The following is a 26,512-nucleotide window of genomic DNA, read 5'->3' on the forward strand; positions in this document are numbered from 1 at the left end:
TACTGCCTATTTATAATAAATATTTTAAAACCCATATTTTTTTTCCCTAGAACTTACTAGTACTTAGTTCTCTCCTTAGTATTTAGCCCTTGGAATTAGAACTCGCATCAATGTTAGAAAATAACAAGTACAGTTAAATAACTAAATCAGAATGAAGAAAGTATTTCATGGCACAGAGATAATTTAAAATAATGTTCCAAGCACACAGATACAATGGACTTAACATGGTGCATATTCAGAAGTTCAAATTTATTTTAACAATTTTAAGGAAAATTTTTACATTTTTATTAAATCAAATGGGAAAACAGAATTAAAATTTACATACATTAATACTAGTCTTCTTCCCTCCAAATGCATATTATGAAAACTGTAATGTTTTTAAAACTTACACATTTAAAAGAATTCAAAATTATTTTGATTATCAGCAACATTTAATTCCCAGTGAAGGGAATTTGTACTTTGTGGTCCCTGAAATTCTATAATTCTTTGTTAACTTCAGTATTAAGTAAATACACAATTGTTTAGGTATCAATAAGGTGCTAGTACCAATAATACCAAGATAACATGCAGTTATGTTGTTGTTGTTAGGTTCCATTGAGTCAATCCTGACTCATAAGGACCGTATGTAAAATAGAACAAAACACTGTCAAGTCCTGTTCCATCTCACAATCGTTGCTATATTTGAGCCCACTGTTGCAGCCATGGTGTTAATCCATTTCGTTGAGGGTCTTCCTCTTTTTTGCTGACCCTCTACCTTACCAAGAATGATGTCCTTCTCCAGGGACTGGTCCCTCCCGATAACATGTCCAAAGTACATGAGATGAAGTCTCGCCATCCTCACTTATAGGGAGCACTCTGCCTGTACTTCTTCCAAGACAGACTTGTTTCTTCTTCTGGCAGTCCATGGTATATTCAATATCTTTGCCAAACCATAATTTAAAGCATCAATTCTTCTTCCGTCTTCCTTGTTCATTGTCCAGCTTTCACATGCACGTGAAGTGATTGAAAACACTATGGCTTGGATCAGGCGCACCTTAGTCCTCAAACTGATATCTATGCTTCTCAACACATTAAAGAGGCATTTTGTACCAGATCTGCTCAATGTAATACTTTGATTTCCTGACTGCTGCTTCCATGGGCATTGATTATGGATCCAAGTAAAATGAAATCCTTGACAACTTCAATCTTTTCTCCCTTTATCATGATGTTGCTTACTGGTCCACTTGTGAGGATTTCTGTTCTCTTTATATTGAGGTGTAATCCATACTGAGGGCTGTAGTCTTTGCTCTTCATCCGTAAGTGCTTCAAGTCCTCTTCACTTTCAACAAGCAAGGTTGTGTCTTCTTCATATTGCGGGTTGTTAATGAGTCTTCCACCAATCCTGATGCCACATTCTTCTTCATCCAGTCCAGTTCTCAGATTACTTGCTCAGCATACAGACTGAACTAAGTATGGTGAAAGGATGCAACCCTGATGTACACCTTTCCTGGTTTTAAACCGCGCAGCATCCCCTTGTTCTGTTTGAGCGGCTGCCTCTTGGTGTATATATAGGTTCCACATGAGCACAATTAAATGTCTGGAATTCCCATTCTTCACAACATTATCCATAGTTTGTTATGACCCACACAGTCAAATGCCTTTGCATAGTCAATAAAACACAGGTAAACATCTTTCTGGTATTCTCTGCTTTCAGCCAAGATCCATGACACCAGCAATGATATCCCTCGTTCCACATCCTCCTCTGAATCCAGCTTGAATGTCTGGCAGTTCCCTGTCAAGGTACCACTGCAACCATTTTTTAATTATCTTCAGCAAAATTTTACTTGTGTGTGATATTAATGATATTGTTTGATAATTTCCACATTCTGTTGGATCACCTTTCTTTGGAAAGAGCACAAATATGGATGTCTTCCAGTCAGATGGTCAGATAGCTGTCATCCAAATTTCTTGGCATAGACAAGTGAGCACCTCCAGTGCTACATCCATTTGTTGAAACATCTCAGTTGGTACTCCATCAATTCCTAGAGCCTTGTTTTCTGACAATGCCTTCAGTGCAACTTGGACTTCTTCCTTCAGTACCATCAGTTCTTGATCATATGCTATCTCCTGAAATGGTTGAACATCAACCAATTTTTTGTGTGTATTTTGTGACTCTGTGTATTCCTTCTGTCTGCTTTTGATGCTTCATGTGTCATTCAATATTTTGCCTATAGAATCCTTCAAAATTGCAACTCCAGGCTTGAATTTTTTCTTCAGTTTTTTCAGCTTGAGAAATGCTGAGTGTATTCTTCCTTTTTGGTTTCCTAACTCCAGATCTTTGCATATTTCATTATAATATTTTACTTTGTCTTCTCGAGCTGCCCTTTGAAATCTTCTGTTCAGCTCTTTTACTTCATCATTTCTTTCATTCACTTTAGCTACTCTGCATTCAAGAGCAAGTTTCAGAGTTTCTTCTGACATCCATTTTGGTCTTTTCTTTCTTGTCTCTTTAATGACCTTTTGCTTTCTTCATGTATGATGTTCTTGATGTCTCCCCACAACTCGTCTGGCCTTTGGTTATTACTGTGCAATGCGTCAAATCTATTCTTGAGATGGTCTCTAAGTTCAGGTGGGACATAGTCAAGGTCGTATTTTGGCTCTCGTGGATTTGCCGTAACTTTCTTCAGCTTCAACTTGAACCTGCATAAGAGCAATTGATGATCTGTTCCACCATTAGCTTCTCACCTTGTTGTGAGTGATGATACTGAGCTTTTCCATCATCTATTTCCACAGATGTAGTCGATGTGATACCTGTGTTTTCCACCTGGTGAGGTCCAAGTGTATAGTTGCCATTTATGTTGTTGAAAAAAGGTATATGCAATGAAGAAGTCATTGGGCTTGCAAAATTCTACATGTGATCTTCGGTGTCATTTCTATCACCAAGGTCACATTTTCCAACTACCGATCCTTCTTCTTTGTTTCCAACTTTCACATTCCAATCACCAGTAATTACCAATGCACCCTACTGTATGTTTGATCAATTTTAGACTGCAGAAGTTGGTAAAAATCTTCAATTTCCTAATCTTTGGCATTAGTGTTTGGTGCATCTATTTGAATAACAGTCATATTACCTGGCCTTCCTTGCAGGCATATGGGTACTATCCTATCACTGACAGTATTGTACTTCAGGATAGATCTTGAAATGTTCTTTTTGATGATGAATGTAGTGCCATTCCTCTTCAATCTGTCATTCCCGGCATAGCAGACTATGTGATTATCTGATTCTAAATGGTGAATACCAGTCCATTTCAGCTCAGTAATGCCTAGGATATTGATCTTTACATGTTCCATAAATGCAGTCATACCAATAATAAAACCAGAGGGGTTTTAACAAATATTTGTTTACTAAGAAAATGAAAAACATGTTCCTTAGCATATAAGAAAACATTACAAATTTATTGCTTTAATTATTATATCACACTATTATACATACATACAAACTACAACAAACTAAATACTCACCAAGATTATTACATTACCTTAAACATCAGTTTAGCAGCATCAAAAAAGTAATTGGCTTTCCGATAGAGTTCTATGGCATCAAGAGTTTTATTCTTTTCCAATAAATGAGATGCATACCTAGCCAGCAGGGATCCAATTTCTTTCATATTATGATTTTTAGCCAATTCAACAGCTTTGTTCCACTGGGGATGGGGGGGAATACCATTCAGTTACTCAAATATTTCCAGCCACATATGTCATAAAATTCACACAATAAAGCTTTAAGTGTATAATAATAAATAATACCATTTCAAAATTAAAAACTTGTATGTTTTTAAATCATTTACATTAAAATCTAGCAATTATAAGCTAAATGTGCCAAAATGATTAAATGATCTAAGATTTGTTTAAAAAGTGCATCTTAAAAGGAAAGCTTCAAAGTTTATAATCACATTAATCTTATAATGCTAATTTTTCACCAACTATGAACAAGAAAAAGATACACTTGTTTATATTTATTTATAATAAAACAAAATATGCAATTTCAGTTAAGAAAATGCCGTATCAGATTTAACACTTAAAAGTTATTTTTATAAAGCAAATCGAGCTTTATAAAATACTTTAAGGAAAATACTTAAAAGAATATAGTGCCACTTTGTGGATTGATAGTCAACAATTTCTACTATAATTCTGCACTTTAATTTTAGTTAAATTTCAGCTCTTAAAAATACTGTGATGGTTAAGATTGTGTGTCAACTTGGCTGGGCCATGATTCTCCGTGTTTTAATGTAATCACTCCCATGATTGAATATACTGTGAGTAGCCAATCAGATGAAAGGGAGTCTCCTTGGGGTGTGGCCTGCATTTGTATATAAGCAGACGGTCTGGCTTTTTGCTCTCTCTGGATCCTGCGGCTGCTTCCTGTCTTCTCATCTCCCGTTCTTGGGACTTGAGCTGTCAGCTTATCTGCTGAACCTGGGATTCATCGATCTGCAAAGCCTGTGAGTGGGAGCCCTGCTCTCCGACCTTCCGATCTTGGGCTTGCCAGCTTCTGCAGCTGTGTGACTTGGGAGAGGCCTCTACCCCGATCCACGGATTTGGGACGTTCTAGCCTCTACAATCACGTGAGCTGTTTCCTTGACATAATCTCTCTTTCTGTATATTTGTACACTTTACTGGTTTTGCTTCTCTAGAGAACCCAGCCTAAGACAAATATCAAACGTATGTTTTCTATAAAGAGAAAAGAAAATAGATTTGCCAAAATAAATATTGATAAAGTAACTCAATTCTTTCCTCTGGAAACAGCCATGAACTGGTCCTTCATTGGAGACAAAATCCAACCCTAATAACATGTAGAAAATTATGAAATTACTTCCAGACAGAAACTTGCCAGACTAACAGCACAGGGCTTGTTCATGTCCCCCTACTGAATTAGTTTGAGTGGGTCACCCATAATGATCACACTTTAAGAGGTAAGCTCCAACACTTTCTCAGTCTTCAGCTAAGAGAATATCTAGTTCCTTTCACAGAATTCATCTCAAGCTCTCTAACCCTTACGCTGGCCACCATGTTTAAAGGATGACTATGGTGACTTTAATTTTGCTTTGACTTAAAAATTCTTAAAGAGAACAAGCTGCACAGATCGTAAGTTTCAGTTCCTTACTTGGTTGAGATGTACACAGGTATCTACCGCTGCCTTTGGTTGATCACATTTTAAAAATGCCATCACAGCTTGTTCACACATTCCAACTCGCACAAACATTTGTGCTATTTCCTGTAGGAACAAAATATTACTATCAGATTCATAGACCAAGGGAATCACTTATATTTTAATTTGGCAAAACTCTGTAGGATCTTAACAATATTAAATTTACTGGTTGCTGTTGTCAGGTGCCATCGAGTCTACTTTCGATTCATAGCAACCCCATGCGTCACCGTGGATCACCAAGTTCTTCTCTCACAGAGCCGGAGCCGCTGGGTGTGTTCGAACCACCAACCTTTCAGTTAGCAGCTGAGCCCTTAACCACTGTACCACCAAGGCTCCTTAAATATACTGGTAGTTACAGTGATTTTTCTTTTAAATAGACATAGGGGCAGAGACTACAACTCAGAAAGGACGCTAAAGCATCATCTATAAAACAAGTGCTTTACTGGCTCACGCTGTGGATCTGATTTTTAATCAAGTCCTGAATACACTATACTCTTTTTATTCTCTCAGTTCAGTAGCTAGTTTACAGAGATGTCAAGTTCCAAAACAAATCCCACACCAGTAGGTGAAAAAAAAAAAAAAAGTCCTTTAAGGCAATTGATGGTATACTCAATGTTAATCATTAGTTAGAGGCTTAAGGGAAGCCTCAAGTTCACAAACTCTCAAATACGTCTATAAACAAAGGCTCTAGAGAAGTGTCATCACCAGTTCAGGAAGCTAGACCCAAAACAGAACTCCCATGGAGAGTGATGGGAGGGAAGAAGAACCACACAAAAAACTGATCATACTGCTTGGCTGCATTCTCCATTTCCAGAAAATCTTTTTTTTCTTTCTGAATATCTAATTGGCTAGAGTTTTTCTCTCCCCATCCCTACTTCTAAAATATTTTGGCAGATATTTTGGGAGATATCATAAAAGCACATATTTTTAAAGTAATGGTTATATTTTTCTGATTATAAAGTAACACACTCTTATGGTAAAAAAGTTAGAAAACAAAAAAAAATAAAGTTACTCATAATCTAACTAGTACACATATATATAGCCACTCAATATTCTGGTGTAAATTCCTATTATTCTTGTCCTATGTATGTCTGTATGCATGTATGTATGTGTGTATGCACTGTGATTATTATATATATATATATAGTTTTATATCCTGCATTTCTGACTTCAAGATTATGTACATTTTCCATTATTAAAAATTTTTCCAAAACTTGATTTCATATTTGCAGTACTACTCAAAAAATTTTATTATTTTAATATTTAATTATTATTATAGCTATAATTTTTTAGTATTTACTCAGTAATATTACTATTCTGGATACTCTAATTTTTTTTTGCTTCATCAGACACACCTAACACAGGACACTAATGTAGGATACACTATCACCATACCCAGGGTTATAAGTAACTTGTTTTTTTCCCATTCAAGAAGATACACAGGATTGAGAATAAAGTAAGAATGCCATTATTACAGAGATAACTGCTCTAATTCAGAGAAAAACGAATTATCAGAATTGTCCAGTCCCTGTAGTTGAGAACTGCTAACTCTATAGGTATTGCACAGCTCAGCGATTTACATTTTGGATAAAACAAATAAAATACAAATTAATTTACATTATTCAACAATTAATTTAAAATAAAATGAAACCCATTGCCATGGAGTTGATTCTAACTCATAGTGACTCTACAGGACAGAGCAGAACTGCCCCGTAGGGTTTCCAAGGAGTGGCTGGTGGATTCGAACTGCCAACATTTGGGTAGCAGCCAATCTCTGAACCACTATGCCACCAGGGCTCCACAATTAATTAAAAGAGACTTAAAAAAATGTTCTTTTTAAGCCTCTTTTAATCTTGTACAATTCACTAAAAGAAGCTTAAAAAGAACACTGAAAACAAAGTTACATAGAATTCCTTCAGTTTCTCTTTTTTAACATTACTTTATTGTTAATATAACCTAATACGTCAAAATATCTTTTTCAACTTTTGTTAAAGCAAATTTCAAACATACATACACACATACTACTCCCCACGCATCTCGGATTATTCTGAAGCAAATCCCTGACAACGTATCACCTCATCTGTAAATATTTCATGTATTCAGCTAACTTCTAAAAGCAATTTTATAACACTGAAGGAACTACATAAGACTACGATCATATTATGGTAGCAGGAATATGACTGATTTTTCTCTTCATTTTCAAGAATTCTCTATTTTTTTAATAATTAAAAGCATCATTCCGTGTCTTAGAACCCATAAAATTATAGATTAATTAGAATATTCTCTGACTACCACATAAAAACCTTATAAAGTAATCTAAAAACTCCAAAAACTAAAATTTACAATACATACTGGAAGTAATTTATTGTTTTCTGGAAGTGAGTTGGCAAGATTCTCTAATCCCTCATAATCTTCTAACATATAATAACATTCGGCTAAGCGTTCCTGGTTCCGGCCTCGTACATAATATTGTACAGCATTCAACCTATGGAAAGAAAAAAAGAAAACTTTTAAACTAATGTGAATCTCCTGTAAATAAGCACTTTTACCAAAAATGCTCCTTCATTGGAATTACCAGTATTAGTATCACTCTATTCATCATCTTCAGTTACAGAATACCTTTGAAGCATATAAATAGGGCGGGTGGGAATCCAAAGACTGGAGCAATGTTTATTTGCAGTGTTCTTTGAATATTCGTCATGGTTTGAATTACGTCACCCCAAAAATGTGTATATCAGTTTGTCTGGGCCATGATTCCTGGTACTGTGTGATTTTCCTATATGTTGTAAATCCTTCCTCTATGATGTTAATGAGGGAGGATGGGTGGCAGTTGTGTTAGTAAGGCAGGACTGGATCTTCAGGACTGGATTGTGTCCTGAGGTAATCTCTTGAGATATAAAAGACAGAAGTGAGCAGTGAGACAGGGGGACTTCATACCATCAAGAAAGCAGTGCCAGGAGCAGAGCGCATCCTTTGGACCGGGGTCCCTGCACCGAGAAGCTCCTAGTCTGGGGGAACACTGATGAGAAGGCCGAGAGAGAGAAAGCCTTCCCCTGGAGCTGACACCTTGAATTTGGGCTTTTAGCCTACTTTACTGTAAGGAAATAAACTTCTCTTTATTAAAAACATCCACCTGTGGTATTTCTGTTATGGCAGCACTAGATGACTAAGACAATATTCATAAGAAATGTTGTTTAATCTGATATACAGCTGTAGTATTCCCTAACACTGACATAGATAGGCATATTGATTAAAATGAAAGCCAATAATAGCTAAAAATAATCCATAATAACAAAATATAAAAACTTTTTTTCAGTAATAAATCATGCAATGTCTTAGAATTGTATACTATGATCTCAAACCAAAGCTGCCTGCAGTTCCAGTTAAGCACAAGTTTTGTGAGTTTGGAAACTCCAGAGTTTTACATTGCTCATCCTACAATTTTTAGGATCTCTTGTTTACCAATGTGAATCTATAGCTGTTTGAATTTTAGGATCAAGGAGGATGGTCTTCATGTGCTTAGCATTATTTCGTAGAGAAGTGCTCAGGCAGCTACAATGTAAAGTGCTGCATGAATAGAAATGGTGGTCTAGACAGGTTACATACCACTTTTGTCGATCAGCAAAGTAGTCTCCAATGGCATTGTGGGCTTGCTCAAGGAGACTGTCGTCTGCATCACCAGATCCGGTTTTCAGGAGTTGAAGGACTCTAAACCAATCTCCTAATTTCAGCCGGAGGCCAATAGCAAGATCTCTACAACGGCATTCATTCATTCGTTCAACAAATATTTATTAAGTTCCTACTATGTGCTAGGCATAGTTCTAAGTGCTGAGAATACAGAGCAGTGAATTAGACTGAGAGGGTAACTCTCTAAACATTTCAGAATTTTAAAATGGTCTTTAAATATGACCATAAAACTTAGCCTGACTAGGTAAAGAGGTAATGGAAAGGACCTGGAATGGAAAAAAGGAAACAATTTTCTGCCTTTTACTTTTTCCTAACTTCTTTTTTAACAGAGTAACAATTTAAATAGTAACCACTTATTTTCACCAATTTCTTAGATATGATCAGATTTACCTCAAAACAAAACCTAGAGTAAACATATGCTTGGTTTTACATTTCTATTCAGGGCTTAAGTGTTGTATTAGGGATCAACTGTAAGTAAAAATAATACTAATGAAAATTAGACATAATGTTTAAAGCTATAACTAAGTTCTTACATTATTTTATATAAATCAAAAATGAAATATAAAGAATAAAACAATAGATAAATACCTTTGCTTTTTATTGTATGTTATTGAGAACAGAAAATTAAATAATGGCCTAATTCAAAAAAGAGAACCCAAATAATGAGAGGTGTAATAAACAATAAAAGCCACCCAGTATCTGAAGTCCTATTGTATTTTTTGCTTTTTTTCCCTACTAAATGAAAAATCTCCCAAGGTCAGTCATTAATAGATGCACAACCTGGGGGAGAAAACACCCGAACCTGTTGCTGTCAAGTCAATTCCGACTCACGGTGACACTACAGGACAGAGGAGAACTTCCCCATAGGGTTCCCCAAGGAGCGGCTGGTGGATTCAAACTGCCGGCCTTTTGGTTAACAGCCAAGCTCTGAACCACCTACGCCACCAGGGCTCCCAAATTACAAAGCGTAAATTAATGAAGGGTATGTGGAATATCTAGTTTGTAATCCAAACGGAAAATTATTTTCTAAACAAAATAGTGTAATACATTTAGTCTATTTTCTGTTCCCCAGCTTAAGTAAAAAACAAAAACCAGGAACTCTGGAAATGCTCTGGGACACCTGGGTCTTGTTACCTTCTGTCCAGATCGAGATACATTCTTTCAGCCTCTTCAAACCTGCCGAAGTAGGCAGCAACTTCAGCCTGCTTCATTGACTCACTCTGTAGATTGCCCAGGCGCTTCACAAACTTAATGCCTTGATAGTCTTTGCAGCGCACAAATGCTTGCTCTGCAGTTTGCAAGTCCAGTTTCTGAAGCGCTGCTTCAGCCAGTAAGCGCCTTTATTTAAAAAAAAAAAAAAAAAGACACAAAAAGCCTATTGCAAATTGCTGGTAATCACGTCTTGAACCAGAATTCAACTATTTTATCTGTTGTTTTCTAGCAAAACATGGTAAGAAGTGATTATTTTACCATATTTAGACATTTTTCATATAATATTATGCTTTCATTGAGTATTTCCAAATCTAAAATGAATTTCTATATTTTAGAAAGAATAACAAAAATGGAAGGTCATTCCCATCCGGAGGCTAGGATGAAGAGCTGAGACTTCATCCTCACTGGCAGGAGTTATTTTGGGAGTTATTTTGTTTTGCTTTGTTTTTTAAATACCAAAGTCGGGGGTGCGGATTGTCCTCTATGAATTGAGATGCATCTTCAATTCCAACCTTCTCAATCAATGCTCGACTATCTCGCAGGGACCGAATTTCAAAGTTAATTATATAATCCTTGTTTGGATGTTCTGGATTCTAAAAGTAAAGACGAAGAGAATAGAATTTCAAATAGTTGCCTTTAGAATATATATTCTTTTTATAATGAAAAAAGAAACAAAAACTGCACCACATAGTGATCAAAAACAGAGAAGAAAGAAATGTCCATGTTTAGAGTCTTTTGAGCTATATGGAAAACACCCAAAAGCAGAAGTCCCTTCTGTGGCTGTCAGGCTGCCTGTGGGCAATGGTAGAAGGAACCCCTCACATTATACATCCTTGTTTCCTTCAGTTCAAATTGTTTTTCCCAAGGTGCTGCTCTCTTCTGTCAAAAGTGTTGCTGCACCTTCACTGGAGCAAAAAACACCACATGCAACAGCCTCTACTCCCTCACTCTTTCATCTGTTGTGCCCTTCCAGGAGCAATAAAATTGTTGCTCCATGTCCCATTAGGCCGCAGGCAAACAAACAGATGAAAAGAAAGAAAAAGAACCAGTTTTCATCACTACTGTCCTTTTGTAATTTAGCAGGCTGTCCAAATAAAATAAATAAAAGCCAGTCTTACAGAAAAGAGCTAGCTAGTGGCCACAGAAAGGAAACAAGCAGTTATAAACAACTCATTAATATTCTATCCATTTCAAGTAATGAAAAAAATGAAGCATAAGAGATGCTTAGTCCCCCATGTATAAAACAACATCAATAGTTATTAAAAATCGGAGTTCTCTGAAGATAAATGAGCCACCCATGCCACCTCTGGACCTCACAACTAAACCACTGTAACTAGCAAATGAAGTCTTTAGGGACCTCCAGGAAAATAGAGCTCATATGGGAAGAGCATGAGGTTTGGATTCAAAAACACCTGAGTTCCTAATTCCATTGCTTATTAGCTATGTGACTACTCATTCCCCTCCTGTCCACCCAGGAACCAGGACCACCTTCACAAAATATAAACCCAATCATGTCATTCCCCTGCTTTACTCCCCCACTGACTCCAGGATAAATTCCAAACTCCAGAGCAAGTCATACTATATGCTTTATAACCTAGCCCCTGATTCCCAGCCTTGTTTCTGCTAGTACTGCAGATTATACACAGCAGCTTTGAAGCCAGACAGCTTGAAGTCAAATCATGCCTTTGCCCATTCCTAACTGGTAACACTGGCAAATGAGCTTACCTCTCCAAGTCTCAGATTCCTCATCTGAAAACATGGAGATAATAATCAGACTGACTTGCTTGAGATGTGAGGATGAAATGAGACAACACATATCAAGCATTTAGCACAATGCCTAATTACATTGTTCACATTATCCAATCCCAGAACTGACCTAAAGCTCTCTCTTGCTTCAGACTTTTGAACAGATACACCTACACTGGCTGAATCACAGCACCTCCAAACCCTTTCCCAATCAAGCCAGCAACAGAAATTTAATTTTTTTAAAATTACCTTTAATATCTCATCCAAAAGAACAGATTTAATTTCTAAAACCTCAAAGTTACAAATATATCCAGAAGTCTGAATGGGTTCCTTTTAAAGGCAAAAACAAAAATGTTATGTTTAGTTATGGAAAAATTTGCCTCCTTTAACATATCATGTTTAATTTTATCATCAAAATTTGTAAATGGACAGAAAAGTAGAGAGAATGTTATTAACTCCCATATGCCCATCACCTAAAATAATTAACATTTTTGTTACATATGCTTCATTTAATATTTTCACTGAAGTTTTTTAAGTAAGTTAAAGATGTCACCCCTAAATATTTCAATACATATGTCTAAAAGATAAAGATGTTCTCTTATATGACCACATTAACATTATCACATCTAACATAATTACTACCCTAATGGCATCTAATATCCAGCCCAAATTTTCCAATTAATCCAAAATGTCTTATATAGCTTGACCGTTTTAATTTATGGGATTCAACATTAAATTTAATTCTTAAAAAAAATTGACAAACGCTAAAATATTTGTATCTTAAGCAGCCCTGGTGGCACAGTGGTTAAAATGATCAACTGCTAATGGAAAGGTCGGTGGTTGGAAATCACCAGCAGCTGTGTGGGAGAAACATGTGGCGGTCTGCTTCTGTAGAGATTTACAGCCTTGGAAAGCCTATGGGGTCGCTATGAGTCAGAGTCTACTCGATGGCAGTTGAGTGTGGTTTTTTGGGGTTTGATATTTGTATTTAAGTACCTATAACAAAGAAGTCCTATACCCTATACTGAAAAGTTTGTCATCTGTAACATTAGACAGAGTGTGTGTGATATGCTTCCTAAGTAAGAAGGTTTTATTTGCTAAAGTGTAAATACATGAGTTTGTTATATGTCTCTTATCCTAGTGTTATACACAATAAAACCTAGACTTGTAGAGATAAAGGATAGTATTTGCATAATTTAAAGTAGCTGCCTAAATTCTTGGTAGAAAAAACAGATATAAATATTATATAAAAAATAAACTCTCAATGTACATACTACCTCCAAGAATACTATAAAAGAAATATGACAATGTTGTTTGGTAATGGAAATAATACCAGAATTTTAAAAAATATATCTGCATTTATATCATAATAAAATAGGAAGCAACCAAAACCAAAATGAAATAATATATTTATAGTTCTGAAAGTTAGTCCTTCATGTAGATATGATAGAAACCACAGAAATTGTAGTAAAAAGAATACAGCAAGAAATACTGAAGAAAGAGGTGAAAATTGAGTCACATTTAGTTTGAGTTTAGTATGCCTACATTTAAGAATGAGGCTCTTGCATGCACAGTATATGTGTTTGTTAGGTTTTAAAATGCATATTTTCTTTTTAAAAGCATAAATTGTTAATTAAAATAGTCAAATTATATGAGAAATTTTTATAAAATCCCTTTATTTTCTCAAAAAAGCTTGTATTGCATAAAAAGAAGTAATACATTTTTATAAGCAATAACTCTAAAAGAATCAGAACAAAATTTAATTCAAAAAGAAAGTATATGTAATGAGATATTGGTGGCGTAGTGGTTAAGAGCTATGGCTGATAACCAAAAGGTCCGCAGTTCAAATCCACCAGCCACTCCTTGGAAACCCTATGGCGCAGTTCTCCTCTATCCTAAGGGCTGCTATGAGTCAGAACTGACTAGACAGCAACAGGTTTGGTGTTAGGAGCCTTAGTGGCGTAGTGGTTAAGACAGCCTCTGTTAACCAAAAGGTCAGCAGTTCGAATCTACCAGCCACTCCTTGGAAACCCTAGGGGGCAGTTCTACTCTCCCCTACAGGGTTGTTATGAGTCAGAATTGACTGGATAGAAATGGGTTTGGTTTTTTGGTTCATGTGTTAATTATTTTGATACTATATATAAACCAAATATACTTTAATAAAAATGTTTATCATTACAATTTTTTGCTAGATAATGCAAACAAAGCAAGATAGTTAAAAGAAAAATAGTCATAAGAGATGATCTCTGTATTAAAAACAATACCATTTCACCTAAAACACAATAAAATGTTTAAAAAAAAAAAAAACCCAAAATAGAAATGAAGAAAGGTGGAATGAGAGAGAGAGAAAAAACTAAGAGTTTCCAAAATAAACTAATATTATTGGTACATAAGTAAATATTTACAAATATCTAGGTAACTCAGATTTTAAAAAATTCAACTTCTGCTTGAATTAACTCAACCAATTTTCTTCATTTTCCAAAATTCACTAGATATCTATCCACATTTAATTTGAATATGAAGTTATAGACCAGTGGTCTCCAAAGCAGGGTACACTCACCCAGACTGTACATGAGATATTTATTTTTATCAAAACAGTAGTTAAAGCTTTACTAATGTATAATATAACAAGGCACACTGGTATCCTTATTCAGTACACAAGTCAGAAGGTTCCATAACATACAACATAACAGGTAGCCTGAGGTGTCCTCACTTATCCATTCAATTTTAGCATATTCTGACATACTGAAGTTTGAACGGGCCTAATTAAGAGGATTTAGGGATTATATTAGCTAGTTTTGGCAAACCCTCACAAAATGAACAATAATAATAGTTAAAAAGCTTCCTGCAGAGAATTTGAGAATTAAAAGTAATGTTAATAAGTAAGCCTAAGCAAGCAAGAAAAGGCAGAAGTGACACCTTCTTACTCCTAACACAAACTTTTGGATCAGACACGTTATGTAGTAAAAACAACGACAATCTAATCAGAGCTGACGAAAAGTCACCTAAAAAGTCAAAATTATCAAGCAAACTATTTGAAACATGGGAGTTGTATCTTTTAACAAAAGCTCACCCTAATAAAGTAATGTATTATACTTCAGACACTAGCTAATAATAATATTTAACCATAACAATTAGTATGACATTTTAAAATAAACTTTGTTTCATTCTTTCAAAAATTTATCTTTTACTCATTCTTTCAAAATTTCTATTTGGGGACATGATTCATAAGGTACTTAATTTGGTAGGCTATGTATATAATTTATAAACAGATAAATATGCGTGCATTGGGACATATTCAAAAGTTTGTATACCCCTGGCTTGGAAGGGAGAAGAAAATGTAAAAAAAATGAGAGCTAGTGGATGAAAATGTGAAATACGAAAGGAATATGAGTATGAAGTAATAGTACCAATGAGAAGGAATGTGAGTATGAAGTAATAGAACCAAACAGAAAAGGAATAGAAGAACTGAATCAGCAGCTAGAGGGTTACTGGAGATGAAGATGATCAAGCAGGAAATTCCATCATTAGATACTCTTTTTCTAATTCTCAAAGATAATTCTCAAATGTAAAAACATATTGCTATTAACCTCAAACAACAGCTTATCTCCTGAAGAGGCATACTATTCTACAGCTCTGCAGATACCATTAAGTTCTCTATTTTGATGAGCATGTCCTTACATGATCAATGAGCAGCTAGAGGAATAAACAGCAGAGTAACTAACCAAGCAGTGACCACAGTGAGCCAGTGTCCTCATGAAGAATGAAAAAAACAACACAGCATGGTTTATAACGAAATCCAGTCAATGGTGAAGTTGTAAGAAATTCATCTAGCTCTGAATCTAACAGAAATTGAACTACTCGCCAAACCAGAAAATAAAGTCAAATAAAAAAAAAGAAGGCTGTTCTGTCAAAACTACTTAGAAAACACTATCCACCAGGCAAAGATTTTACTTGGTACTAGACTGACCATGTGTGCTACACACATATTATGAACAGCCAGGTACAACAAACATTCTCACTTCTCCAGGCACACTGATTTCTGATTTGGGATTAGTGGGGTCAAGGATAGGAAAAAAACCCTAACATTCTAAAAGAATCTACTCCCATCCTCAAGGTCATCCTGTGATTACCTGTCAGATTTCCACATTTGTTTTGTGGCAAGAGTCAATCTTCCCTTTGGCCCTTGAAAGAGGCCTGAGCTTACAGGTCAAATTCAGCAGCTCTGAATGCCCTTCATTTGGACCATTACTCAGCATCTAAGAATTACAAGAATCCCTAAAATTTCTAAAAGCTTTAACAGAGCCTTTAAGAGTAATTTACACCAGGTCGTTTGCCAATCCAATGATCCTAGTACAGTTCAAATGGGGAAATATGAAAATAATTTAGGATATTAAAGGATCAAATAGTTTCCTACTAAATAAATTACTACAGAAGATTGCTGGCAGCTCAGGGGCCGAAGCATGCAATTTCTTCCCAAGAAGGAAGCAATAGGTTCAAACAAAAATTAATGACATAAAGCATGTATTAACACATCTCTTATTATTTACACTAACCGGGGATAGCAGAAGAAAAGAAAATATCAAATTGAAAATCCATTAATAATTCAAAAGTTTTTTAAAAGATTTATCTTATTTTAATAATGTTTTGATTAGGCTACCACTCAAATTATTTTGTATTTCCTAAACACAAGAGCTAACAGTTGGTCCAGAAGCATACGAAATGACAGGGAAATTCAGAGCCTAAATATTAGCTGATGTGAGCCACGAGTAGAAAATCAAAACATAACTATAAAAATGATTGAGAAAGGGGCTTTTTGACACCTGTCTTAGTTATCTAGTGCTGCTATAACAGAAATACCAAAAGTGGACGGCTTTAACAAACAGAAATTTATTTTCTCACAGTTTAGGAGGAAGTCCGAATTCAGGGCATTGGCTCTAGGGGAAAAGATTTCTCTTGCTGCTGGAGAAAGGTCCTTGTCTCTTCTGAGCTTCTGCTCCTGGGCAATCTTCATGTGGCTTGGCATCTCTCTTCCCCATCTCTCTTTGCTAACTTGTGTTTAACCTCTCTTATGTTTCAAAAGAGATGGACTCGAGAGATACACCCTACACTAATACTACCTCATTAACATAACAAAGACAACTCATACCCAAAAGAGATTAAAACCACAGGCACAGAGGTTAAGATTTAGGACACATATTTTTGGGGGACACAATTCAATCCATAACACACCCAAGTGAGAGTAGCTTAATCACAGTCCACACTTATATATTCCTACCAATATCTGGGTAAGAAAGAACATGGATTAGTGGGTGACAGAGTAAATGTAAACAGATCACAGCGTGCAGAGAATAAAGTGGGTAGGTCGGCAGAAGAGAATAAAAGAACAAGGCAATTTCAAACTGCATTTTTTTTTTTGCTAGATTGGTTTAAGAAATTTTAGTAAATAAGGCTATTAAAAAACAAAAAACCAAACCCTCTGCCATCAAGTCAAGTCTAACTCATAGCAACCCTGTAGAAAGAGTAGAACTGCCCCATAGAGTTTCCAAGGAGCAACTGGTGGATTTGAACTGCCGACTTCTTGGTTAGCAGCCTGAGCTCTTAACCACTGTGCCACCAGGGCTCTAAATAAGGGCTCCAATAAGGTTATTACCATATTTTATGCAAATAACAAGTCTTCGGGGTTTGTTTGCCCACCACGCCCTCCCCCCTGCAAGGCATCCTCAAAAGCACTCTCATGCCAATCCTCTTCCACAGGTTGCTGTTAAAAAATTAGCACAGTTCGCTTACAAAAATACCTCCTGTGGGAAGGGCGCAGCTGGCAAACAAACACAGAAGACACATGTTTTTTGTGTAAAAATACAATAAACTTCTTTAACTGACTTAGACGAGGGAAAAATAAAAAAGACTATATAGTGACCATGGTTCCATCTTAAAAAAAAAAAAGAAAAGATAAATGCTTAGAAAGTGCCTTTCAGAGAAAGTAGTGACTATTTAAAAGATGAGTATTATTCCCACTTAAGACAAAATATTTAAAAATTTCACAGAAATGTTTCTATTTATTTTCAGAAATTTGTGCAGCCAACACTAACAAATCTCTTGAAGAAACAAAGGGAAAATATCCAGGTTTTGACATTTGGCTCATTATTTATGTATTATTTATGCTCATTTCATGATTTTACCTCAGGATCCAAATTTCTGAAAACGTACATTCTTGTCTTCTCCATCATTGCAAACAAATCAGGATTATCTTTGGCCCACTTCATATCCCAGACATCTTTTCGCTCCAATTTTAACAACTCGCCAGTTACTTGCTGTCCTGTACTGTCTGTTACCCGAGCATCCAAGTCAAAGAAAGTCAGAACTCCTGAAATGTCTATGATAGCAAGACGACTAAAAATAATAAAATTGGATAAGGGGGAAAATTGCAAAATTACTATCAGTAATTATAAACATAATTACCTATAACTATTCTTCTTCAAAATCAGCCAGTTCATCAGAAGCCTGGGAATAAGGTAGAAATGGCTTTATAATAAATATATGGTTTAAATTTTCTTTTAAATAAATTTGACAGAATACATGGTTTACTCCCCATTTTGCGTCCTTGTAAGAAAACTGTATCCAAAATGATTTAACCAACTGATATACAAATATAGTCTCAATATTCAAACTGTACAGGTAAAATATTACACTAGTATTTCCACATGCCCAATCAGAGAAAGACCTTTAAACCAAACACAGGAGAGTAAAACCACAATACACTATAAGACAGGCTTAAAACATACATGTCTTTACACTTATTACATAAATTCAGCAATCTCAGTTAATAACTTCTAATATCTTATGTGAGGAGAAATTTCAGGCTTACCTAGAGTTGCAATTCAAGGATAACTGGTAGGCTCGACAATTAAGGGAATACTTTTGAATCAAACCAGCATTAGGAAGACTGTATCTCTGAATGGTGCCAGATTCACGACCCTATGGAAATTACTTTTGATTACTAAAACATATTTGCCATATTAAGTATTAAGCTACAACTACAGGTCTCTATGTTCACACATTTTTTTTCAAAACCAAAGTATCATGGTATCATGACAATTCTAGTACTGAGTCATGTTAGTGAGTAGCATACATTAATCTCCCAATTTAATTAAAACCTTTTTTAATAAAGCTGCTGAAGGTGGTCCAGTTTTTTTCATGTGATGTTCAAGAAGGTAATCAGAAACCTCACTGTTTAATCCTCTACAAATTCTTACATCACAGGAAGAATTTATTAGGTTAATATTCAGAGTACATTAAAAGCTAAATCATAAAGCACCTGCTGAATTGAATTTCACAAATATGAAAAATCACTATAAGATCACCATATGAAACAGCTGTTATTGAAAGTCTAGGTTTTTAAACCATAGCTACTGTCTGATCATAGTTTGGCAAAGGAACAGGATGCTACAAAGAACATTAGCTTAAATATGTTTAAGAAAACAGAAAATAACTTTCTATTCAACTCTGTACAAACCATAAGGTTGAAAGATGAACAGTAAGTACAAAAGATAGTAGAGAGCTGTGGTTTTCAAACTCTTCTGTGCCTCAAGGCCATTGCAACGGGACAAAGTGGCAGGCTTCACACAGCCAGTCTTAACCCCTTCTCTTTTTAATCAGAGCAGCTTTGCTTTTGTAGCATGATTCTCAAGAGGGGCCCCTCAGAAAGTAGGGAGGGGAGAGGGTTTTAATGTATAAAAAGGAGGTGTGGGTCTTTTTAAGATTTAATATATTAGGGGACTAAATAAGATTTTGTTCGGGGAAGGGGGGTGGTTCTGTGGCTTATAACATTTGAAAAAAATAATGGTTCTAAAACCTGTTTATATTTCAACAGTGGAAAGTAGTTTTAAATACAGAAGACAGTTTCACCATTATGTTGCTTATAGGTAGACTCTGTCATCTAGAAATTCAATTTTTGTGACTGATTTGAGTTTCATTTTTTTCCCAAATGTCAGAAACACAACTAACCCAACAAAAATCTTACCATACATCAAAGAATCAGAAAACAGGAGATTCCATAGACCTGACTGTGAGATAAATTGCTTAAAACATCCACCAAATTCATTTAATGATGAAAAATGAATACTATGCTCTTAAGCTATTTTTCTCCATAAAATTAGCTAATAGCAAAAGGAACATAACTAGAACTGAGACTGTACACTATTAAGGCTCTGTTTATATAATTCAAATTCATCACTCCACCAGTATTACTGCATTAAAGTAAACACTTGTTTCTAAAACTAATATTTTCAAATGCCAGAGGTCAAGAAAAGACACTATAACATTGATTCAATTTGAAAAATTCAGTAAAAATTTGCCACGGACTTGTCTATTTTACTAGCTGGCAAACACACCATCTCTTCATTCTAAGTCTTGTGAAAGTACTTTCTCCAATGTAAAATAGCAGGCCACACAGAGAAAGACACTTTCTAAGATCAACTACCACCATCCAATCCACCCCACATCCTCCAGTCCTTTCTAGGGCTCATTCAACCTAATGTTACAAACTCTAAGTGTACTTTATCTTCCCAGGGGCCACCACCCTGCTGCCTTTATAAACAGCTATTTTTGCAAATGATAACCAATTTGTGAGGCAATATTTCAAACTTTTCTCATATCTTATGTTAGACTTAGTAAAACCTGGGGTGCCAACAAGATGATACTCAAATCCAAAACACATTACATTACTCTAGTTTTATAGTGTAAACAATTATTCATAAAATAAATTTTTTACAACTTACCACAATCAATGTTTTATCAGATGCAGTTATGGCACAAATTGGATCTCTTGTTCCCTAAAAAAAGGTAATCAATTGTTATTCTTCAACAAATACTTATTGAATGACTGTTCCTGTACAAGGCAGTAAGCTATTCACTAAGAATACTTCAACAATATACTTATTAACTGATTTATTTACTGATCTCCTGCTATGTGCCAGACATTGAACTAAGCACTGGAGATACAGGGATGAAATCTTTTGCCTTCAGGGATTACTCAAAAGTCTACTGGGAAAGACAGTGAACAGAACACCTAGTTACAATACATTATGCTCTTTTAACAACTATCTATATGGGATCAAATTGACAACAGCAACTCTAAAGATTAGACAGCAACCTTAGAAGGCAGTGAATTTATGTTAATGGGAAGAACAACTCAGAAAAGGAAGGTGAAAATGGTTGCACAACTCAAAGAATGTAATCAATGCCACTAAATGGTACACGTAGAGACTGCTGAATTGGTGTTATGTTTTGCTGTGTACATTCTCAACAACAGCGACAAAATAAATAAAATTAAAAAAAAAAAAAGTGGAGTTATACACAAGGTGGTATGAGAGCATCTAACTTACACCGAGGAAGGAGCACCTAACTTACACAGAGATGAGCAAGGGCGCAAGCTCTGAACTTAGTCTTAAAAGATGAACAGATGGCAGAAGGACTAGCACACATAGAAATGAGGAAGGGTTGAACAGCATGGCATTGCAACAGTCTGGATGGGTCTCAAGGCATTATGCTGAGCAAAAAAAGCCAATTTCCAAAAGTGATATATTGTATGATTCCATTCATAAAATATTGTTCAAGTGACAAAGCTACAGAGATGGAGAAGAGATTAGTGGTTGCCAGGGGTCAGGGACAGGAGTGAGTAGTGATATAATATAAAGGAGTAGCATGAGGGTGTTCTTTTGTGGTAAAGGAACAGTACTGTAGCTTGATTGTGGTGAAGGGTCACACAAATCTGCACAGGGATAAAATTACATATATTACACACACACACACACACACACACACACACACATACATACACATGCATGAATACATGTGAAAACTGAATAAGGTCTCTAGTCTAGTATTATACCAAAGTCAGTTTCCTGGTTTTGATATTACACTACAGTTATATAAGATGTGACCATTGGCGGAAGTTGGGTGAAGCCCACACGGGGCTCTATGTGCTATTTTTGCAATTTCTGGTAAGCCTAAAATTATTTCAAAATAAAATGTAAAAGAGAAAAGGAAAAAAAAATATGGTACGGTCAGGAAACAGAAAGTTGTTTAGCACAGCTGATACCTGGAAATATGATAGAGAAGAAAAAAGTAGGCTGGGGAGAAAGGGGTAGTTGTGGGTATCTATATTTTATCCTGACAAATACAGGAACTTACTGAAGATTTATACTGGGGAAAGGCCTATGTGCACCATGATCAGATTTTTATTATAGAAAGACTGTTCTAGCCATCAGTATGATAAATATATTGGTATGGTAGCTGGAGAAAGGGAGGAAGACTGAAAGTAGAGAGATTATTCTGTGCTATCCAATATGGTAGCCACTAACCACATGTGGCGATTTGAATTACAATCTAATTAACATGAAATAAAACTTAAAATTCAGTTCCTTAGCCACATTAGCCACATTTCAGGTACTCAACAGCCACATGTCGCTAGTGGCTACCATATTGTACAATGCAATATAGAACATTTCCAACATCACACAAAGTTCTATTGGGCAGTGCTTGATGGAAAGTTATTGCACTGATAGAGGTAAGAAGTAATGACAGACTGAACTGATACAGAGATGGAAAGGAGGAGATCTATTTGAAAGAAATTTAGAAGATAGAATCAACAGAACTGGATAATTGATTAGATGGAGACAGTAAGAGAAAAGGAGAAATTCTTATGATTCTTAGATAGATGATAGATGGTGGAGCCATTCCCTGAGATACAGAATATATACGGAAAAAGAAATTTGTAGGGTAGATGAATTTAGCCTCAGAAAAGTTAAATTTGGGGTGTTTTGAGCCATACAATTGAAATACTCATAGACAATATCCAATATCCATAGAAGTGTATTATCTAGAGATTGGAAAAACTCAAGATTGGAAATATAGCTATTGGAGTCATGATCATGTAGTTGAAGGGGTGGGTTTCAATCAGAACACTAAATGAGAAAAGTAGATAGACTACAAGTAGACATTAGGAAACACCACAATAAGAAATGGGTAGATGAGTCCTTGACAAAGAAGACTAAGAAGGGAAGTCAGCTAAGTATAAAATCAGAAGAGTTGTTTCATGAAAGCCAAGAAGAAAAGAATGATCAAAACACTTAATGTTATGTATAGATTACATAAGACAAAGACATAAAAATGCCTGTTGGACTTAGCAATTCAAGGCCTTTGGAAACCAGAATACAATAGAGTAAAGATGGAATGAAAGGTGAAGGAAAAAAAGATGAATATAGATCATTCTTTTAAGGAGCTTAGCTATGAAGGATAAAGAGATAAGGTAGTGACTGATTGGAAAAGATATGAGTTGACAGTGGAGGTTGTTGTTGTCATTGTTTTTAAGATGGGACAGATTTCAGTATATTTATTGATTAATTTGAAATTTTCTAAAAGTGCCCTGATGGAAAGAACTGTTCTTTATTCTTCACTGGATCCTCAGCAGCTAGCCCAGTGCCTGACACATAACAGACATTTAACAAATACTTGTTTAATAAACAGATGAACATAAAGACGATTAGATGAACTCTTACATATTCTATCAGATAGGTCACTAGATCTACAGTTAAAAGATCTAAGCTTGAATCCTCACTTTGCTACTTAATCACTTACTTTATGACCCTAAGTCAATCAGTTATCTTCTCTAATTATCATTTTTCCACTTGATAAAATGCAGAGGAGACTACGTGCTCTTTTTGCCTTCCAGAGTTGTGAGGCTCAGATACAAAACTGGATAGGAAAGAGCTTTATAAACAATAAGGTGATGACTTAAATACTCTCAGAAAATCATATCAAAAACAAAACTATTTACTAAAGTATTTACTTCCATTAGCTTATAAACAAAAGCATTTTTCTATGAAGATATACTGAATTATGTTATCTGCAAAAATAAGGTTACTTGCTAATATGCCAGAAGTGACAGACCAATCTACCATAAATAGATAGATAGGTAGAGGGAAGACAGGAAAGAGGGAGGGAGGGGAAGAAAGAACAAAGCAGAAAGGGTGGGAAGAATTATGTTCCCGAACATTTTTAAATACTATGCTTTTCTAAATAGTATTATATTAGCTACTTAATAACATTATTTTAGTCTAAGAGTTTTCAAGATCAAGAAAAACTTTTTAAGAATAGGAATTTCTTTAAAGAATCACTAGAGTAATATGCTACTTACTGGAAACAAATTTTTTTTCAGGTCCCAAAATAAACTTATAATATTTCCAAGTCTACAAGTACTAAGATTTGCTGGCAAAAATAAAATCACCTACTTGAATGGCTTTACTATAATCAAGCACCCCATCCACTGATCCAGAAGGAGTATCATCAACATGATAAATTCTGTAAAAAAGATCAGAATTTCAAAGAAAGTATAAGTGAGGATTATACTACTTCATAATCTCTAGAACAACTAAAGGTTTAGATGACACCAATGAATAGTGTTATTTAATATAAATATTCTGATTATTTTAAAGAGTTCTTAACACAGCTAAATCTTATATAGGTAGACGCTACCAGCTGTTTGCTGGTTATACAAGTGATATGTTTCTGGAAGCTGTGCCAAATATATATTTGAACATTAAATCATATTTTCCCAATGAATTTCATTAAAACTTGAGAGATATTTTACGTTAATCTCCAGCTAAACATCAGTTAGGAGTAACTTTTAACACACTAAGTTCCTCTATTGTTTCTCCATAATTTTCTTTTCATCAACATGTTTATAAAATGTAAAGATGTACCACCTTCTACCATCTCTCTGATACCTGTATTATAATAATATTTATTCATACTGCATTGTCACTGCTGATTTACTTGTCTCCCTCACTAGATGATGATTTTCCTGGGGGCAGGACTATATCTCCAGTGCCTGGCACAGTGCCACACATTGTCAAGTGCTCTATAAGGTCTCTGGGTAACTATTAAAACGAATTCAGGTAAATAAGAAAGAACACTGTAGAGTAGCTGTGAGGCCCTGGGTAAGTTACTTAACTTCTCTGCGCCTCAATTCCTCCATCTGCAAAGTAAGTGTAACAATTCCTACTTCACAGTGTCTTTAAGATGCATAAATAAAATGATGTTTGTAAAGCACATAAGCACAGAGCCTGACACAAAAGGGGTTCAAGAAATGGTAGCTGTAATATAATCCCAAGAAAACCATGCGATTTTCTATCTTAAAAATGCCATGCAGTTTTATCATTGTTAATTTAAAACCAAAATTGTGCTTTCATCAATGTAATATGGAGATTAAATTTTAAATAAATTTAATAGAAATATACAGTAAAACCTGTGAAAGCCAGAACCTGTGTAAGGTGGAAATCTGTCAGAGAAGGAAAACTCAAATATTTTCCACTAAATAGAGAGCAAGAGAAAAGTAGTAAGACTACACCCTGTCAAAGGTGGGAAACTTGCGAGACCTGGAAAAACAAGGCAGTCCCATCAAGCTCCGGTTCTCACAGGTTTCACTGTATTAAAAATGCAGGTATATGGGATATCTCTAAATTGGTATAACTTATACTCATATCCAGTAACTATTTATTTATCAAGAATAAAACAGTCAAAGATAGTTAAAATAGAAGAGCCTTCAAGAGATAATTCAGTCCAACTCCCTCTCTTAAAACAAGTAAGCTACAAGAGCAGAAGACCCAAGTACAGTGGTCCAGACTCAGATAAACTTGGGTTCGTGTCCCATCTTCACTTATCAGTTGGTAACCTTTAGCAAATAATTTAAGCTCATTTGTTCTTTCTGTGAAACATGAATAATAAGACTACTGACTGGACTTAGCATAGTGCATGGATATAAGAAGTACTCAGTAAATGATGGCTGTTAACATCGATGACCATATTTTACAGATGTGGAAACCAGGTCCACAGTAATTAAAACTAGTAAGTATAACCCAGATAGGAATGTAAGGAAATGCTATCTTTTTTACTTAAACAAAAGCCAGCATCTCTATGGAGAGGGTAGACTTTTTTGCCCCAACTTTGTCCTACGATCTACCTTCTCCCTGCAGGTTGCAGGTCTCTTGCTTATTATTGCTACCACTGCCATATGCTGTCCTCAGAGAAGCCAAAGATTCTTTCATTTTTTGTCTTCCAGAATTATTACTGAGGCAAGAGACAGCATTTATCAACTTTTTTTTTTTTTTTGCTTCCACATGAATTCACATAGCAAAAACACTTTTACTAGGGACATAACTCCTATCTTAGTACATAAAACACATGAATTCACATAGCAAAAATACTTTTACTGGGGACACAACTCCTACTTTAGTACATAAATGAGTCTTAAAGGGAAGGGAAGGTTGCATTAAGATCTCAGGTATATGTGTAGAAAGAAGGGGATTTGAAAAAGCAACCTGGAATTTCTGACATGACCCCCCACCCCCCCACACACACATATCTCCCCCCATTACGAATCATTAGATTAAAATATTTGAAAAAATACTTTATACTTAGGGTAACAATAAAAGGGCAACAAACACAGAATATTAAAAACAGATAATACAGCTTACAAAACACAGTAAACGCATCTTCACCTTGAGACTTACTATAGGGACTCCCTCCATCCTGGCTCCTAACCTCCAAGGCAAGAAAAAGAAGCCAAGACCCCAGCTCATCCCACCTAAAGACTTCTCCTGGAGCTGTGTCTAAAGA

At 35.4% G+C, this 26,512-nt stretch overlaps 1 protein-coding gene across 1 annotated transcript in view; it reads right to left on the reverse strand.

The window, feature by feature from the left end:
- The window catches only part of WDR35 (WD repeat domain 35), a 64,683-nt gene that overhangs the window by 6,772 nt on the left and 31,399 nt on the right, over window positions 1-26,512 (reverse strand). Inside the window, exons 13-23 of the mRNA XM_004387584.2 lie at window positions 24,127-24,196; window positions 20,614-20,667; window positions 18,702-18,811; window positions 18,016-18,226; window positions 12,083-12,163; window positions 10,544-10,680; window positions 10,010-10,213; window positions 8,795-8,941; window positions 7,541-7,673; window positions 5,144-5,254; window positions 3,519-3,683 (exon numbers count right to left, since the gene is read on the reverse strand). Coding sequence (XP_004387641.1) covers window positions 3,519-3,683; window positions 5,144-5,254; window positions 7,541-7,673; window positions 8,795-8,941; window positions 10,010-10,213; window positions 10,544-10,680; window positions 12,083-12,163; window positions 18,016-18,226; window positions 18,702-18,811; window positions 20,614-20,667; window positions 24,127-24,196 — 1,423 coding nt within the window. The remainder of the gene's footprint in view (window positions 1-3,518; window positions 3,684-5,143; window positions 5,255-7,540; window positions 7,674-8,794; window positions 8,942-10,009; window positions 10,214-10,543; window positions 10,681-12,082; window positions 12,164-18,015; window positions 18,227-18,701; window positions 18,812-20,613; window positions 20,668-24,126; window positions 24,197-26,512) is intronic.

Source organism: Trichechus manatus, unplaced genomic scaffold, assembly GCF_000243295.1.
Source record: "Trichechus manatus latirostris isolate Lorelei unplaced genomic scaffold, TriManLat1.0 scaffold00189, whole genome shotgun sequence".
Taxonomy (NCBI): Eukaryota; Metazoa; Chordata; class Mammalia; order Sirenia; family Trichechidae; genus Trichechus; species Trichechus manatus.